The sequence below is a fragment of the Columba livia genome, chromosome 2 (assembly GCF_036013475.1).
Source record: "Columba livia isolate bColLiv1 breed racing homer chromosome 2, bColLiv1.pat.W.v2, whole genome shotgun sequence".
Lineage (NCBI taxonomy): Eukaryota > Metazoa > Chordata > Aves > Columbiformes > Columbidae > Columba > Columba livia.
Window position 1 is genome coordinate 8,959,439 of NC_088603.1, and position 15,937 is coordinate 8,975,375.

A 15,937-nucleotide genomic window follows, 5' to 3' on the forward strand; every position below is an offset into this window, starting at 1 on the left:
GGTTACATTTGAATGAACTTTAGTGAATTCATGTATTCCTTTCTTTCTCTGTGTCAAATGGATTATTTCATTTACTTTCGGTTATACGCTCCCCTGTGTGAAGCTGAATGAAATGAGGCAGATAAGATCTGGCGCATTTGGAAGAGAAGAGGCATCACTGGGCGCTGAGCTGATACACATTACCTGTTGCCTGTGCTTTGTTTTGCTGTTTAGATGTTTGGTGAGATCATGGAAAATATACAGGGTGTGGATAAAGGTACCGTGGACTGTTTCTGGGTAATTAGTTGTTTGGAGTTAAATTGCTTTTGGCTGGTGTTGATTGTGAGAAGTTTCTGGTGGGAAATCAAAGGGATAAGTGTAATCTGGTATCTCCAGCTGTCTGGACTTGAGTAACCTAGGGATCACCTGCACTTCTCCTGCTGTAACATCTAGGGTTTGAAGAGCACATGGCATGAGCACAACTGAACTGGAAGAGACAATAGCAGAGAATTTTTGAGGAAGATTTCTCAGCTCTGGAATACACCTAAGTCAGCTCAGTGTGCTGCAAAGTCCTAATGCTGCTGTCAGTCATTACAGAGAGATAAACAGAGGGCAGCAAGCAACAAAATTTATTATTTTACTGTTGCTGTTAGGGTTTTGGAGCAGTTTTGTAATAGGGATGATTTTTCACTAGATGGTGTCAGAATGGATTAGTCCAGAGGATTTCTCATTCATTTTTTTCCAAATTGTCATGTCTCTCCCCTGCTGCCATGTGTTAGAAAAGCAGGTAAAAGCATGGAAAAGGAGTTATTTGAATTTGAGATGGGTTCTCTTATTTCTCATGTGGACTTCAGCTTTCCATGCCTATGCCACTAAGCTATGATCTGAGCCTACAGAGTTCCCAGATTGGGGCTCTTTGAAGCAGAGTTCAGTCTCGCAAATGAGAGGCAGCAGCAGAATTGTACCTGGTTTCAAATTTGAGACTGAAATTTCAAAGGTGTGCTCTGTCTGGATTTCAAGCTTAGTGTTGAGGTCTTCTTTTAATGAGATTCAATAAGCTTTTTTTTTGAGTTTGGATCTTAAAAGATTTACGATTAGACAAAAAAGAGAAACAGACTGCCATTACTGATTTTTACAGTTTTAAGTTTTCACAGGACTCAACCTTCTTTGAGCTTTTGACAAGTTAATTTATAAGCCTCCTAGAGATGCACGTTGATATGGGAGTTTTCCTGAGCTATAATTGCATTTTATTTTACTAGTACTACTAAGAAAGCAGTATATCGGTGCACCAAGTGCAACTGCAGTGAGGTGATGAGCAATTAAAACCACTTCTTGCATAGTAAAGCACATTCTATTATTTTGCACTTACTTAATGTACCAATGTAATGTGTTATACAGCATTTAGCTAAATTACAGTAAATCACCTATTTAAATAAGTTTTCCTTTCAGCCTCTCATGTGAAAAAAATAAATGCTGGAAACAACAAAAGGATGGCGACCATAATGCCAGAAAGATAAAAATGGGATTTCACTTGTCTGCTGGAATTAAAGGCTATAGTGACGTTTTTAAGGGCAAGCTGTTCTCTGTCCCCTGTTGCTCCCTTGCATCAGCATTACAAAGTCTAGGAGATTTTTTCTTATTTTTGCACTGCAGAGTAGCAAGGCTGGAGAAAAAGGAGTTGCTGTTGGAGGGCAGGTGGAATGAAGACAAAAAGCAGGAGGTTGTGATGAATTACAAGTGCCTAAGTCTGTGAGGACCTAAGGACAAGCTCTCACTGAGGGTGGGATGATGTTGTGGGGATGGAAATGGGGTTTTGTTGTTCACCATTCATGCTCCTTCCCTCCCTCTCTCTCTGTTATCCCGGGGGACAGGGGATGGGAAGCCTACTTTGGGGAGGGAATTTCAGAATCAGTTGTTTATGAGTAGAAGCTATAAATATCAAATGGATGCACTGCAACATGTCCTGAAAGAACAATAGATCATAGTATCTTAATACTATTCATCATCACAACGGTCTCCTTTTCCACCTGAATTTCAGTTTGCATTTGTCTGAACACCTGAATAGATTTCCATCAGGGACTAATCATGCTTTTATTTTGCATTGTCTATGTGGTTAAGTTTTACAGCAGTTAGGGAGGATGCATGGTCCTACCATTTGTTGAGCATCTATTCCCCATGATTTTCTGAGGAATAAACCATACCTGCCCTGGGGAGTGCAGGTCTTGGGGGGACCACTCTCCTTGTCAGGCAAAGGCATGTGGCTCCAGTTAGGCAAATATACTCCTAAGTGGGTCATTAATCCTGCAGGCCTCCTAAATAAGATACAATTTCCCCTTTCATGAATGCAAAGTAAAATAACTATTTCTCTAAGCCTATCTGTGCTCATCCTTCTCACTGCTCATATCGTGCTCAGCCTTTTTCCTCTTTTTTGGTGTTTCTTGTTAATGTTTGCTGTTTTTTACTTCCTTTGTGAGTTTGACCTCTTCTGTCATTTTTCTTCTCTGCTTCTATTATTTCCCAAAACCTCCATCTCTCTCTCTCAAAATAAGTCTCTGAAGATAGCAGGCCCGTGTTTTTGCTGCATCTGGCAGGATTAGGGCTTTTTTTAATGTCTTGGTCCCATGCACAGCAGTCTGTTTACCTTCACTTGTCCTATTCCCTCCATGCAAGATGCTCACGTAAGCTGTGTGGATGCCTGTGCTTGCCATGTGTGCCTGGTGCATTGCCTGGTCATGATGCTGTTCCCACAGAGACATACTGCATTTCAGTGCAAACTGGCAGCCTCCCCTGATCCGGCAGACTTGGGTAATCACTGCAAGCCAGTATTTCTTTCACTATGTGCCACAGGTCTGCTGTGGGTAGTCCAGGTTTTTCTGTGTGTGGGGCTCACCAGGCCCGTCAGAAAACTTGTTGGGATGCTAAACAAGCAGAAGATTATTTTTTTTTTAATTTTAATTCTACTGCCCCCTCCTCATGTATTTTACAAAGGAGTATAATTGCAGTACATTCCGTTGCCAGTCTGAAAATACCAATTTTGTCTGAAAAATCACCTGTCCTACTGTCACAACCCTCCTGCCTGTTGTCTTGTTAGAAGGTAAGTGCTCACCTGTTGTGTCTGATTGATACCTGCCTGGGAGGACCGCAAGAAAACCCGGGCTGGTTCAGGTGCTGCCATCATGTCAGGAAAGGGGTCTCAACTGTCTGACTGCTGAGTGATGCCCTGCACTGCGGCGCACAGGACTGCAGGGCTAGTGGAAGGCTCATCCTTCAGATGTAATATAAAATTTTAAAATTCTGACTGCTTTGGGTCATTAAAAACCCCACAGCTTTTATTTTTTGAAAGAAAGACAGTGATAACTTCAGGCACTTGACTGTTTCCAGCTGCAGTAATTGTCTTCGTCGGGTTAAATTGTATGCGGTGTTTTCACTTCTTGCAAAGCTCAGAGTACTCTTTTAGGGTTTCTAACCCCACTTTAAAGCTGATCAGATGCAAGCTGCCTGCTAGCTGCTGTGGGTCATGCCCAAGATCAGGTCTAGCAAAGACCTTCCTACAGCAGCAGTGATGAGAAATAACAGGAGAGCACCCAGTCCTCTCCTGGTTCTGTCCCATCTCAAATCTATCACAGCAGCACACATGGGCGAGCACAATGTCACCTCTGTCCCCAGGGAGCGATGTGGGCTCACTCCCGTGGGATGTTCTGCCATCTGCTCTCTTGACACAGCATAATTTGTTTGCCAGCCTTGCAGGTCATGCTGGTATCTGGAGGCTCGTTTATATGAAATGATTCAGAACAACTTCAGGATTTAAACTTCCTTTGTTCACCAATCTCCCTCAGTCTCAGAGATTGAGAAAGATAATTCCCTAGATGTTGACTTCCATCAGACTGAGATTAATTCAATTATCTTTCACGTCTGTTGATCTGAAACTACAATACTTGAGAACTTGCCTTTTCCTTTAAATATGTGGCTCTAAATAACTCAAGCTGTCCCAGAAGTCCTGGTACTACCTTCTTCCTTTCACTAACTCTTACTACTGACTTGCTGCTTGTGAACTTTACAACTTTTTTTTCTTTGTTTTTTATTCATCAGTTGGAAAATGGTTAGAAAATTAAGATTTCATTATTTTTTATTTTATTTTATTTTTTTATTTTATTTTTTTTTTTAGAGCTAGATTCAAATTCTTATTCCTTCTCATATTTTATCACATAATTCTGCTTTCTGCTTTCCATAATCTCTGCCAAATAATGAGAATTCTCTTCAAAAGCATGCAGGTCATGCTATTATCTTATAAACCAGTCTCATCTCTGATAGTGTATACTTACTCAGTCTCATCACATAAGCTGCATGGCCATAAATTCATGAGCATGGAGGCTAATGCAAATCTGTGTTCCTGTAGCTGGATGTAATTTATTCAACTTCTTTGAACCACCAGCAATCAAACTTACTCCTTCTAGAAGTAAAGTTGTCTCAGACTTTCTTGTCCACTGTGATGAGCCATTTAGTCTGGTGCCCAGTTTCACACGTAGCAGTGTAAAAAGAAGCTGTGTTGGCTCAGACAAGTGCTCCTCTAGCCCAATGTTGAGTCTTGAATCATGGCAATAGCTGATGCTGTGTTGGACTTGAACCTGCCCCATTTGCTGGTCCATAATGAGGAAGCCCTTCGTCAAGGATGATAGAGGGTATATCCTGCCTAATTCCTTTAATATCTGTCAGTTTATCAGTCGTCCATGAATTTTTGTACTCCCTTGTTTTATATCATGGCAAATGATCCATGCTGTCTTGCTCTCTTGATGGCGTCCAGTGTTTTGGCTGTTTATCCTGCCTCTGCATGTTGAAATTATGATTTGGGGTCCTCAAATTATACCGGTGACAGCCTCATAATCTTTCTCCCGAGTTTCAGCTGCCAGTTCCAGGTTCAGCATTATGGCAGCACCCATGGCAGGTTTCCAGAGACTCTGTGCTTTTTCCGATTGTAAAACCTTGGGAAGGGTTGGCCAGGTAGCATGCCTGAAAAAGCAAAACTTGCTTTGGGAGCATAACCCATCATTCTCTTAATAGAAATCCTAGCATTTTGTCTTGTTTCACCCTAAATGAGGGACCAGAGAGCAGAGGTGACTGACTAAACAAACCATGTATGTGGTGTTCCTGGCAAGGTCTTGGTCTGCTTTCTCTGTGTGCATATTTTCTGACTGAATTTGAGAAAGATGTGTACAAAGAAGCTGGGAAACTCTGACACTGCAAATATATCATTGGTCTTCAGTTCTCTGATTTCACCCGTTCTGCTTAGCAGGTTTTTAAAAATTTCCATCAGGGCTGCCCCATTCGTCTGCACTAACTCTGTACAGCACCAAGGCTGCTCTGTTATTTCTAGCAATCATTGCTTTTTGTAATCAGTCAGTTTTGTAAGTGTGACTATATATCTGTGTCTACACTCGCAGACACATAATATATTCTACCAACCGGACAATTTCCTGGAAGTTGAAAGAGGGGGAGGAGTTGGCAAAGTGAACTCCGCTGTTGAAGAAATCCATTATATAATGGAATAAATGGCTTTATGCCTGAAAGTTGCAATTTTCAGCATCATTTACACTGAATATCAGCCCCAAAGAAAGGCAGGTATAAAAAATGAGATGCAGTGATGACCTTTATCAGCTGTGGTGACAGGTATAAATCAGGCTGCAAATTCTTATCAGCTCGCTGGACAGAATTCATTACAGACAGAGGTTGTTGCATTGTTTTTTGTCTTTGATTGAAGTATGTCCCATTTAAATAAATACTCCTGCAGTGGAACAAATCACACATTTCAACACAGAAGTCCAGGAATGTTATTCATTGATTCTTTTGAGAACTAAGATAATATGACTTACAGACCAGCTAAACCTCACAGTGTTTTGCTTGGAATATAACGCAGATCAATTTGTTCTTCTTTTAAGCAGAATGATTTTCTGTTCATTAATTCAGACGCTGTGTTGATAGCTTGTGTTGAATATAATAGCAAGATTTACAGCCCTAACAAATCAGCACTATTTCGTTTATTCTTCCTTATTCATACCAGAAGTATATGCAACAAATTAGTACCTGATTTTAAACTTGCTACATTTTAACAAATAATGGGAAAGTCTTTCATCTCCTACTTCCAACTATGGAGCAACTTTCATGTCATCATTTTGAAGTTTCACAGTTTATTAGCGTGTTATGGGTTTTTTGGAGCATAGGGAGCAATAAAAGTTTAGTAGCAATGTCATTATAGGAAGTAATGTAACTTCCATCAGTTCATGCAATGCTCAAGAAACAGCTACCAAATATTAACAACCCCACTGCTTCATTAGATTAATAAGCTGTTTTACCTGCATACTGAACTTTGAGCTGAGTTTCATAACTATTTTTTTCTGTAATTAGGAAATATCCTGCAAGGCTCACAATTATCCAAATGCTTGGCTGGCCATATTTAAAATGTGAGTTTTCTGTCTAGAACTTAGTATGCAATTGGAAAATGTTCTGTGGTTTTGATATAGGTTGATTATTAAAGCAGTAATATTTTCAAAATATCTGATAAATTGGTAATATTCTTTCTCTCAGGTTAGTTATTCCTCTTATTTCTTCAAGAAAATCGAAACTTGGACTGTGTATTTTCCTCATATAACAAATGATGCTTCATCCTTCAACTGGCTTAAGGAGAGAAGCCAGAGAGTGGTAGTCAATGGTGCGGAGTCTAGTTGGAGGCCAGTATCTAGTGGAGTGCCTCAGGGGTCAGTACTGGGGCCAATATAATTCAATATATTCATTAACGACTTAGACGAGGGAATAGAGTGTACTATCAGCGAGTTTGCTGATGACACTAAGCTGGGAGGAGTGGCTGACATGCCAGAAGGCTGTGCTGCCATCCAGCGGGATCTGGACAGGCTGGAGAGTTGGGCAGGGAATAACCTAATGATATTTAACAAGGGAAAGTGTAGAGTCCTGCATCTGGGCAGGAACAACCTCAGGTTCCAGTATAGGTTGGGAAATTACCTATTAGAGAGCAGTGTAGGGGAAAGGGATCTGGGGGTCCTGGTGGACAACAGGATGACCATGAGCCAGCACTGTGCCCTTGTGGCCAGGAAGGCCAATGGCATCCTTGGGTGTATTACAAGGGGAGCGGTTAGTAGATCGAGAGAGGTTCTCCTTCCCCTCTACTCCACCCTGATGAGACCACATCTGGAATATTGTGTCCAGTTCTGGGCCCCTCAGTTCCAGAAGACAGGGAACTGCTGGAGAGGGTCCAGCGTAGGGCAACGAAGATGATGAAGGGAGTGGAGCACCTCCCTTATGAAGCTGGGGGAGCTGGGTCTCTTTAGTTTGGAGAAGAGGAGACTAAGGGGGGACCTTATTAATGTTTATAAATATATAAAGGGTGAGTGCCACGAGGATGGAGCCAGGCTCTTCTTGGTGACAACCAATGGTAGGACAAGGGGTAATGGGATCAAGCTGGAACACAAGAGGTTCCACTTAAATTTGAGAAAAAACTTCTTCTCAGTAAGGGTGCCAGAGCACTGGAACAGGCTGCCCAGGGAGGTTGTGGAGTCTCCTTCTCTGGAGACATTCAAAACCCGCCTGGACATGTTCCTGTGCGGCCTCACCTAGGTGTGCTCCAGCAGTGGGATTGGACTACATGATCTTTTGAGGTCCCTTCCAATCCCAAACATACTGTGATACTGTGATCCTTAACAGCCTAAGGATATAAAGGCAAGGTGTTTAGGGAGCATTAGTACCTTTTATTGTATGACTTTCTAAATTATTGGCATAAGGTGTTTCTTTAGGATCTGGACACAGAAGCTGGAAGTTAAGCTTGTAAATAAGTTGGTGCTGGATCAGACCCCAGAGATCATATCTTCTGGTGTCTGGCCCAGGAGAAGAGCAAATGCTTAGGGAAGAATTTTAAAAAGTGGGTACATTTCTCAAGATGATAATTCAGGTTATACTCCTAGTCCCTCGCAATCTCAGGTTCAAGTTCTTTTTAAAAAGTGTCTCCCTACAAAACTCAGAATAATGGATGGATTTTTTTCTTCCCTTTTTTTAATTCTTGTTTGGACCCATATGCAGTCCTGGCACCCACTCTACTCTGGGGCTGTGACTTCCACAGCTTGTTTACCTTCTGAGTGAAGAAATAATCCCTTTTATTTGTGTAGAACCTGCCAGTGGCTGGTGCTGTTTAATGCCTTCTAATGTTTATTTTGGAAAAGGCAGGGAACAGGCATTCATTATTTATCTTCTCCATGCTGTTTATGACTTTTTTGACTTCTGTCTAGTTCTGTTCAATCAGTTCTTTCCCAGGCTGAATAATCTCAGTTTGTTCAGTCATAAATCACATGAAGCAGTATTTTAAAGTCCTGAATATAATCAGTCATGCTTATGAAAATGCTTTGGCCCTGGACAGCACTCTAGAACTAATGACAAAATTTTAATACTGTCAAATCCAAAAAAGAACTTTCTTCATTAATCTGGTCTCAGATGCATGCCTTAATCTAATTCAGATCCTGCCGTTTTTATTTAGGACTGAAGTTATTGATAAAATTTATTCCATAATTAAAAGAAAGAGATGCTTTGAGAACTTTGCCTATGCGCTTGCTGCTGTGATTTGGACACTGGCAATCTTAAGTCTCTAAAATCTTGTTGTCTGGAGAGGATAATCGCTATTGCAGTAACAGTTTGGCCTCACAGAATCTGATTCATCACAGTCTTATAGAGGTTGTTTCTTGCTAACTTACATGTAAAACTGTGATATGTGGGAGATGACTGTTCTTATTGGTAGTAGTAAGGAGAGTGTAGATCTTTTTTTTGTCTGCACTTTCAGAACATTTCACAAAGATAGTTAATGACTGTGAGTAGGATTGTCATCAGCAGCTTAGAAACAAAAGAAGACTGAAACACAGACAAGGGAGGAGTAGGCTACATCTGCACACCAAAGGTTTGAAAGAACTGCGTCTCTGGACCCAGTGTTGTCTTCACCAGGTTACCCCAAGCTGGGTTGTGTGCATCTGTTTGCAGTTGCAATGCATTGGGTCTGTGCTTTAATTAATCTGGTAAGATTTAAACTCGCCTTTGACTAATCCCGAGACAACGCATGGATAATGTTTAACCATTCACATGTCCCTAATCCCTGTGGGATGCACCAGAGTAGCCACCTTGGGATAGCCACAGAGAGAGAAAACAATGAAGAATTGTTTCCATGGCTGAAACTGGAAGCAGAAGTTTCATAGGATACATTGATTCTCAATCTTAGTTCAACCAGGTTGCAAAAAAACAGTAACCCTACTCCTGCATCAAGACAAGCTGCTGAATCCTTTAATGGCAGTGTGCCTGGAACTTATGTTTTATGTTTTATCTGTGGGACAGTGTATGGAAGCACTGCTCAGACTTGAACTTCAGTTTATGACATTGCACGAGTTGACAAGCCTTTCTTCTTGTAACGTTTTTTTCATCCTGAACCTTTGACCTGCCACCCAACCCTCATTTGGAGTTTCTTTCATAGGTCTACCACAGCATTTTTGTCAAATAAGTTTTGAACTTTGAGAGCTGGAGACTATCTCCTGTCTGTGCGGTAGCTACTGCAAGGGGATTCTTGTCCTTGTCTAGATGTCCTGAGTGCTGGAGTAGTCCCAAAGTGCAATGGAGACAAACTGGTTTATCTTGTTCCATGTAGAAATGGCAATTTCTTTGTATGCATCTCCTTCTGGTAAAAGTTAGGAGGACAAATGGTGGAGCTGGAAAATCTGTGCAGTATTAGTTTTCAGAATCTACTTTGTTAGAGAGTGATTTGCTTTTAACTTTCAGAGACTTTCTAAGCATCTGTCTTGTTAAACTCATAGAGAGACTAAGGATCTTGGCAACCTTTAAGCATAAGGAATGTTTTTCAACCGTGTTTTCTATCTACATTAACAATATCACAAGCTTTGTATTGATGTTTGAAACAAGACCATATTGCATTCAGTTTTAGGAAACTGTGGCAGAATAAAAATGTGACAAACACTGACCATATTATTTAATGACTCACCTGGAAGCCACTTTAACATTACAGCAACGGCTGCATTAATTAAAAAAAACCCCAAAACTTCTCTTTAGAGGGATATTTCCAGCAATACTTTCAATTCAGGCCATTAGCTTCTATACAGAGAATTTCAGATTTTGTTAATGTTGTTCTCTTTTCCTCCTTGCAGATAATGAATTCATTTATAGAAACAAGAATGGCACAGTGATTCTGAGGAATGTTGAAACTAACAGTTCAACAATATTAATAGAAAACAAAAAAATTGTAAGTATTTTCTATAATGAGCAGCAGAATTTCATACTTCTATTGAAGTCGGATCAGTAAAGCAGAAAATAACTTGGGTTTCAACTTCTTGTATTGTCAAGGAGAAGCAATACACTGGTAATACTATGGCCTCCACAATGACTGATAATGTGAAATTGAACTCCAGCTTTTATTACTCTGCAAGCTCAGTTTCTTTCATACTACAGGAGAGTATCATACAGATATTTGAAGCTAGTCTTGCATAGCATATATAATTGAAAGATGCATAATTCTCATCTTTGCATGCTTAATAGAAAAGACGATTGATACAATTTACTGTCTGTTGGTAGCATTCCTCCATGCAAATACTTATTTTTTAATTTCTGGATTTGCTGCTTTTTCTTGCCTAACAGTTGAAATGTAATTTCAGTGTTGTTAATGAATACTGTTGAAGAATGAATATGGCTCGCATGTGAGCGAAACACTAAGAAATTATTGGGAACAGAAGCTAATGAGGAAAGTGGGTTTTAGCATTGTTTTTTGTAGTAGATGAAGCCAGAATTGTGTCAGAAGTTAGTACATTAAATGTCAGAGTTTTTTCAATATTTTCTGCAAGAAGTTAATTTCCAGAGTAAGATACATTTGTGAATCATGTTGTCCTGGTAAAATGGACACTTATGCTGTACCTATCTAAGGTTTTGGTTAACTTGTAGTTTTGTTGTACTATGGCATTGCAAAACTACAAAAGCAGGGGAAGGCTAACAGAGACTTGTCCTAATGTCCCAAGGTCTGCAGAAAACAGCTTTAGAAAATCAAAATATAAAAGTAAATCTACAAGAAAACTATAAAAACAGTATAAGTGTACAACCCATACAAAGCTAGACTACGATATTAATTCTTTTTTAATGAGACAAATAATTAATCACTGAATTATTATTGCAGGACCCATCCTTAAGCTTCATGTGTTGCCATTTGCCCTTCAACCTTTGCTACATCACATAAGCAATCCTCTTTTACCAGAGCGTAACCCCTTTCTTTACAATTCTGCTGAGCGTAAAAGAATGGGCTGGCTTGCTTTAATGTCAGGGGCTGTTGAAATCAAACTGCTTCTGTCTGTTTATTCTCCTGGTTCCCATGTTAGTTCAAGAAGTTCTGATACAAGAGCCACCATTACACCTCATCTGGGTACATTGGCTTTGTCCTCTTCCTTCCCAGCTCTGGGTCAGAATAACTTTGGCTACCTTGTCATGTTTTCCCTTCTTTGTGTTATTAATATGATTGCAAATAAAATCTGTCTTCATGCTGACACTGCTGGATCTCACACTGCTGAATCTCACACTGCTGCTCCATGCTGGCCCACCAACCCATTAAGTTGTCCAGAGGTGGTGGATGCCCCACCCCTGGAGACATCACAGGCCAGGCTGGACAGGGATCTGAGCAACCTGATCTGGGTGAAGATGTCCCTGCTCATGGCAGGGGTTGGACTAAAGGTCCCTTCCAAGACAAATCATAGAATATTTTGGGTTGGAAGGGACCTTCAAAGGTCATCAAAAACCCTTCTATGATTCTATGATGAGTCTCCTCTGCCTTTGGCTGTCTCCTGGATTACAAACTGACCGCCTCTAGCCTCGCTGCCCTTAGGGAGGACTCTGGCAATGAGATGCTGTACATTTCCCTGAAGCCCAAATTCCACCTTCCAGTTTGGTCCTTGGGAATCTCTCAAGGGCTTGCATCTAAATTTTTGAGAGGATGAGATTTGAATGACAGTGGATGAGCAGTTTGTTAGTGGCACCTCTCTTGAACCATGGTGCCCCACAAATGTATTGTATTGGAATGTCCTGGAAAGGAGTGGGCAGATCTGCACTGTACAGATGATAAGTGGAGCAGAGAAAGGGTAACTCCTGACAAGTCTGAGATATTTTGGCATCTCTTGTTTGTAGTAAGACTTAAAGTGCAGCTTTTTGGAGAACTCAAATCAGGGTGCACCTGGAAAACTGCATCACCACAGCATCCCAAAGACTTCTTTAAGTGGGGAGAATGGGATAGTTTTCCTCAGAGTTCTCTTAATTGGAACAGGTAGTGGTGTCTTTTTATAATCATTTGCTCCAGCAGGTATTTACTGTTTGTTGTTTCCAGCATTTTGGCCACTGACTGCAGGGAATGAGAGAGAATTAATGAATTGTCATTAATTAGGGTATTCTGCTACCTGCCACCCATAGGTACCTCACCAGCCATTGTGCAGTAGGTTTGAAAGGAAAATCCTGATTTTGCTATAGCTACCTGGTCTGACTCACAATGCAGTTATGCTTTCACTTATGGGAGCATATATGTGCCCACATAACATTTCTGTTTTTTTAAAAGAGATGTTTTATTTATCAAGACAGTCTGGTGGTATTCTTTATAATTAGAAACATGATCATAACAATTAGTTCTAGATGTTATTAGCTTGAAAACTGAAAAATATTTATTTTGATGTCCTATTTATTTTCTAGGTCTCCCTAAAGGCTATTCGATACGAAGTGTCACCTGACCGGGAATATGCACTTTTTGCTTTTAATGTTGAACCAGTAAGTACACAGATTCAATTTCAAAATACACAGCCAGTAGTGGGCATTTTTTTTTCCATTTCTATGCCAGTAAGATGATATTTTAAATTAATTGCTTTCTCTGAAATGAAGAAAGAAAACCCCTCGCTTAGGTGTTCTGAGACCATGTCATACTGCCATCTAGTAGAGGAGAAAAGTATAAATTATGCTGTAGAGGAAACAGTCATTGCCAAGATATTATAGTCTTTGGGAGGGGGGTTGTAAGGATATGTCTTTGCTACAAGGATTTCTATTCCTCTTTTGTGTAATTTTTTTCCATGGTGCCTTTTTCAGTCACGCTATAAATTTATTTGCAAGAACAAAAACAACTGTCAGTATCTCCCACAACTGAAATAATACATTAATTATGGTGTCACTGTTCCCAGTGCTGTAGTTAGGGTTGAGCTATCACTTTCATTATAAATCCTTTTCTTCAGAGGGTTAGGTATAAATCATTTGTAAGAAATCACAATTGGGTTACTACTAGGTTTTAGATTAGGATGAATTTTCTAACAAACTTTAAAAAAGAAAAGTGTAATGAGTGATTTTTAAGCGATGACTAAAGAATCAGACACACAGAAAGTGGTTCTTGGGCATGAATAATACTTATTTCCCTTTTAAATCCTGCTGGTATAAGACCTGAAATGTTTGAATGATAGCTGTGCTGTACTACTGAGATAAACTATAAACCACATACATCTTGTTTTCGTAATCTAGAATTGCACCAATTCCTCAAAATAAAAGTAATTCATTTACCAGAAACTGTAATTCTTCTTCCATAAAATAAATCCAGATGCAGCTGCTAACCAAAGGAAATTTGTTGGTCCTTTAGGTAGTTGAGGTTGTGGTTCCGTTGCTCATCTTATTTCTCTGCTGTCATCTTTGGAATTATTCCTGACTCACGGTGGTATAAAAGTCAGGAGAACCATGCCTGGCATTAAAAAAGTTCAAATAAAACTGTATGAGAAACTTAAGGGGTAATTCATAAAGACTTTATGCTGGGAAACCATTGTTGGTGCAGCTTCACTCACGTGAAGCTTAACAGAGTTCTAGACAGAGATGGATGTGGAAGTGTTAAATTAAATCTAAATATGGGGAAGGCAGCCTAATGGCAATGGAGCGAGCAAAGCCTTTGCCTGAAAGCCCCCCTGCCTTGTGTGCCACAGGTGCTCTGCAAAACTCAGTTCTTTCAGATGAGATTGGCCTTTGGCTGTGGCAGCCCCATGCTGGCACTGCTCAGATGCATTGTGCCAGCTGGAAGAGCCCTGAGAGGGCATCCTCAGTTCCTCTGAGAACAACAGAACATTTCCTATAACGAGAAAAATTATAATGAGAGAAAAAAATCCATTCCTCAAAAGCAGTAGTAAGAAATTCCTTTTTTATTCTCAACCTTTAGCCATCAAAAGGGCTGCACACTCAGAGCATCTGCAAGAAGCAAAGTTACAGAGGCTTTTGTGGCCCAAACTTTCTGTTCTACCTGCAAAGGAAGAGGAGGATGGGGATGGCAAGGGATGGGTTGGACATGTTTCCTCCACAACCTTCCCTCTACATTTCAGTGCTTACAGATCTGTGGTTTTGGGGTGCAGGCAAAACACTGGGGTTTGAGTGCTTCAGATGCCTGGCTGGAGAAAACAGAGCAGCACACAGCCAGGTGCTCCCTGCCCCACACCACAGCTTCTTCCAGAAAGGAAAACCCGAGGTGACAAGCTGGAAACATGAACTCTGGAAGATTTCAGGATGTGAATAGATGTGTATTCAGTGTTAGAGAGCATTGCAATTTGTTCAAATATTCATAAACGAGATTATGATAGCGAGAGTTCCTGAAATAGTTTTCTGAAACAAAACAAAACACATCATTTTCTCTTTAAGATCCATGATGATAAAATATTCTTTTTTTTTTTTTTTAAAGAAGCAGCATACTAGTAAAGGGATCATAAGGTTTGCTTTGAATATTGCATCTTAAGCCATGAGGGGTAGCTCTTCGTTTATTAAAGTTGCAATAACTGTTAAATTACTTATTCAGCTTTCTTCTCACTTGGTATGCAGACTGTGGCTACAAATAATTGCACGTTAGTTAGCTTTTCACATTTTCTGCATTTCCAACTGTATTCTTGGACAAAATTCAAATTACACTGTTTTCTGCAACATAAGAAATTGATTAGCAAAGCCTTGGGCAGTTGTCCTTGTTGCAAAGTCAAAAGGAAATTTCGGGAAATGTGTTGACAAAGTTTAATTCTACAAATACTTTCATAAAAGAAACTTATTGAAACTATTGTATACCTGTTTTATAGGTATCAGAAAGTATGGCGCTTTTTTGCCATTTAAAAGTGTGATGTGCAGCCTTCTGTTTGAGAGTATAGATGTCTTCATAATTTTTTACACAGTACAGTTGTGCTGCATTTACATATGTGTATTCTATCTTAATATATGTCACATGAATTAATCCTGTATCTGAATTCTAATATGAATGGATGATGTTTAATACCAGCTAAGAATAAACATCAAAATACAAGAGCATAGTGTATCACTCCAATGAAGTGAAATATTTTAAAGAAGAATTCTACAAAGTAATTTCCTGCCAGTAATAGCTTCCTTCTAAGGTTTTTCTGTTTATTTGCACAGAAGCATCTCTGCTCAGTGTTGGGTCTGGGTAACAGCACTGACACCCACACTGGAATAACGCAGCCGTGAAGTGACAGACACCTATTTTGCAAAGATCTTGTGGCAACTAATGTGTATTTTCCTGTTGTATCACTTCATCATCTTAGAGGATGATGAATTAAAGCATGTTCCTTAAAACATATTTCTCCAAGGGAGCTTGGCAGGTGGTTGTGAGACTGGCGTGGGTACATTGTGACTAGTCGGGCTGTCAGGTTTCATTCTAAACGCTTTTTTGCAGTGCTTATATTTACAGAAGTTTAATCTTTCAGGCAGCAATACTCTGGGTAAGCCTTGTGCTAATAGGGAGCTTTTCTAACCTTGAACACAGAACATTTGTTCTTTTTCTGGAAAGGTCACAGGGAAAGCACCAGGCTTCTTTGTCTTTAAAATACTCTTGCAATTTTTCTGTTGTTTGGTTGGTTTTTGTTACTTTACACTAGAG

The 15,937-nt window shown here is 40.0% G+C and overlaps 1 protein-coding gene across 6 annotated transcripts in view; it reads left to right on the plus strand.

Moving 5' to 3' along the window:
• DPP6 (dipeptidyl peptidase like 6) overlaps positions 1 to 15,937 on the plus strand; it is a 558,611-nt gene that overhangs the window by 404,925 nt on the left and 137,749 nt on the right. For all 6 annotated transcript variants that reach the window (XM_065050444.1, XM_021285572.2, XM_065050443.1 and 3 more), the window contains exons 4-5: positions 10,176 to 10,270; positions 12,742 to 12,816. In XM_065050444.1, coding sequence (XP_064906516.1) covers positions 10,176 to 10,270; positions 12,742 to 12,816 — 170 coding nt within the window. The remainder of the gene's footprint in view (positions 1 to 10,175; positions 10,271 to 12,741; positions 12,817 to 15,937) is intronic.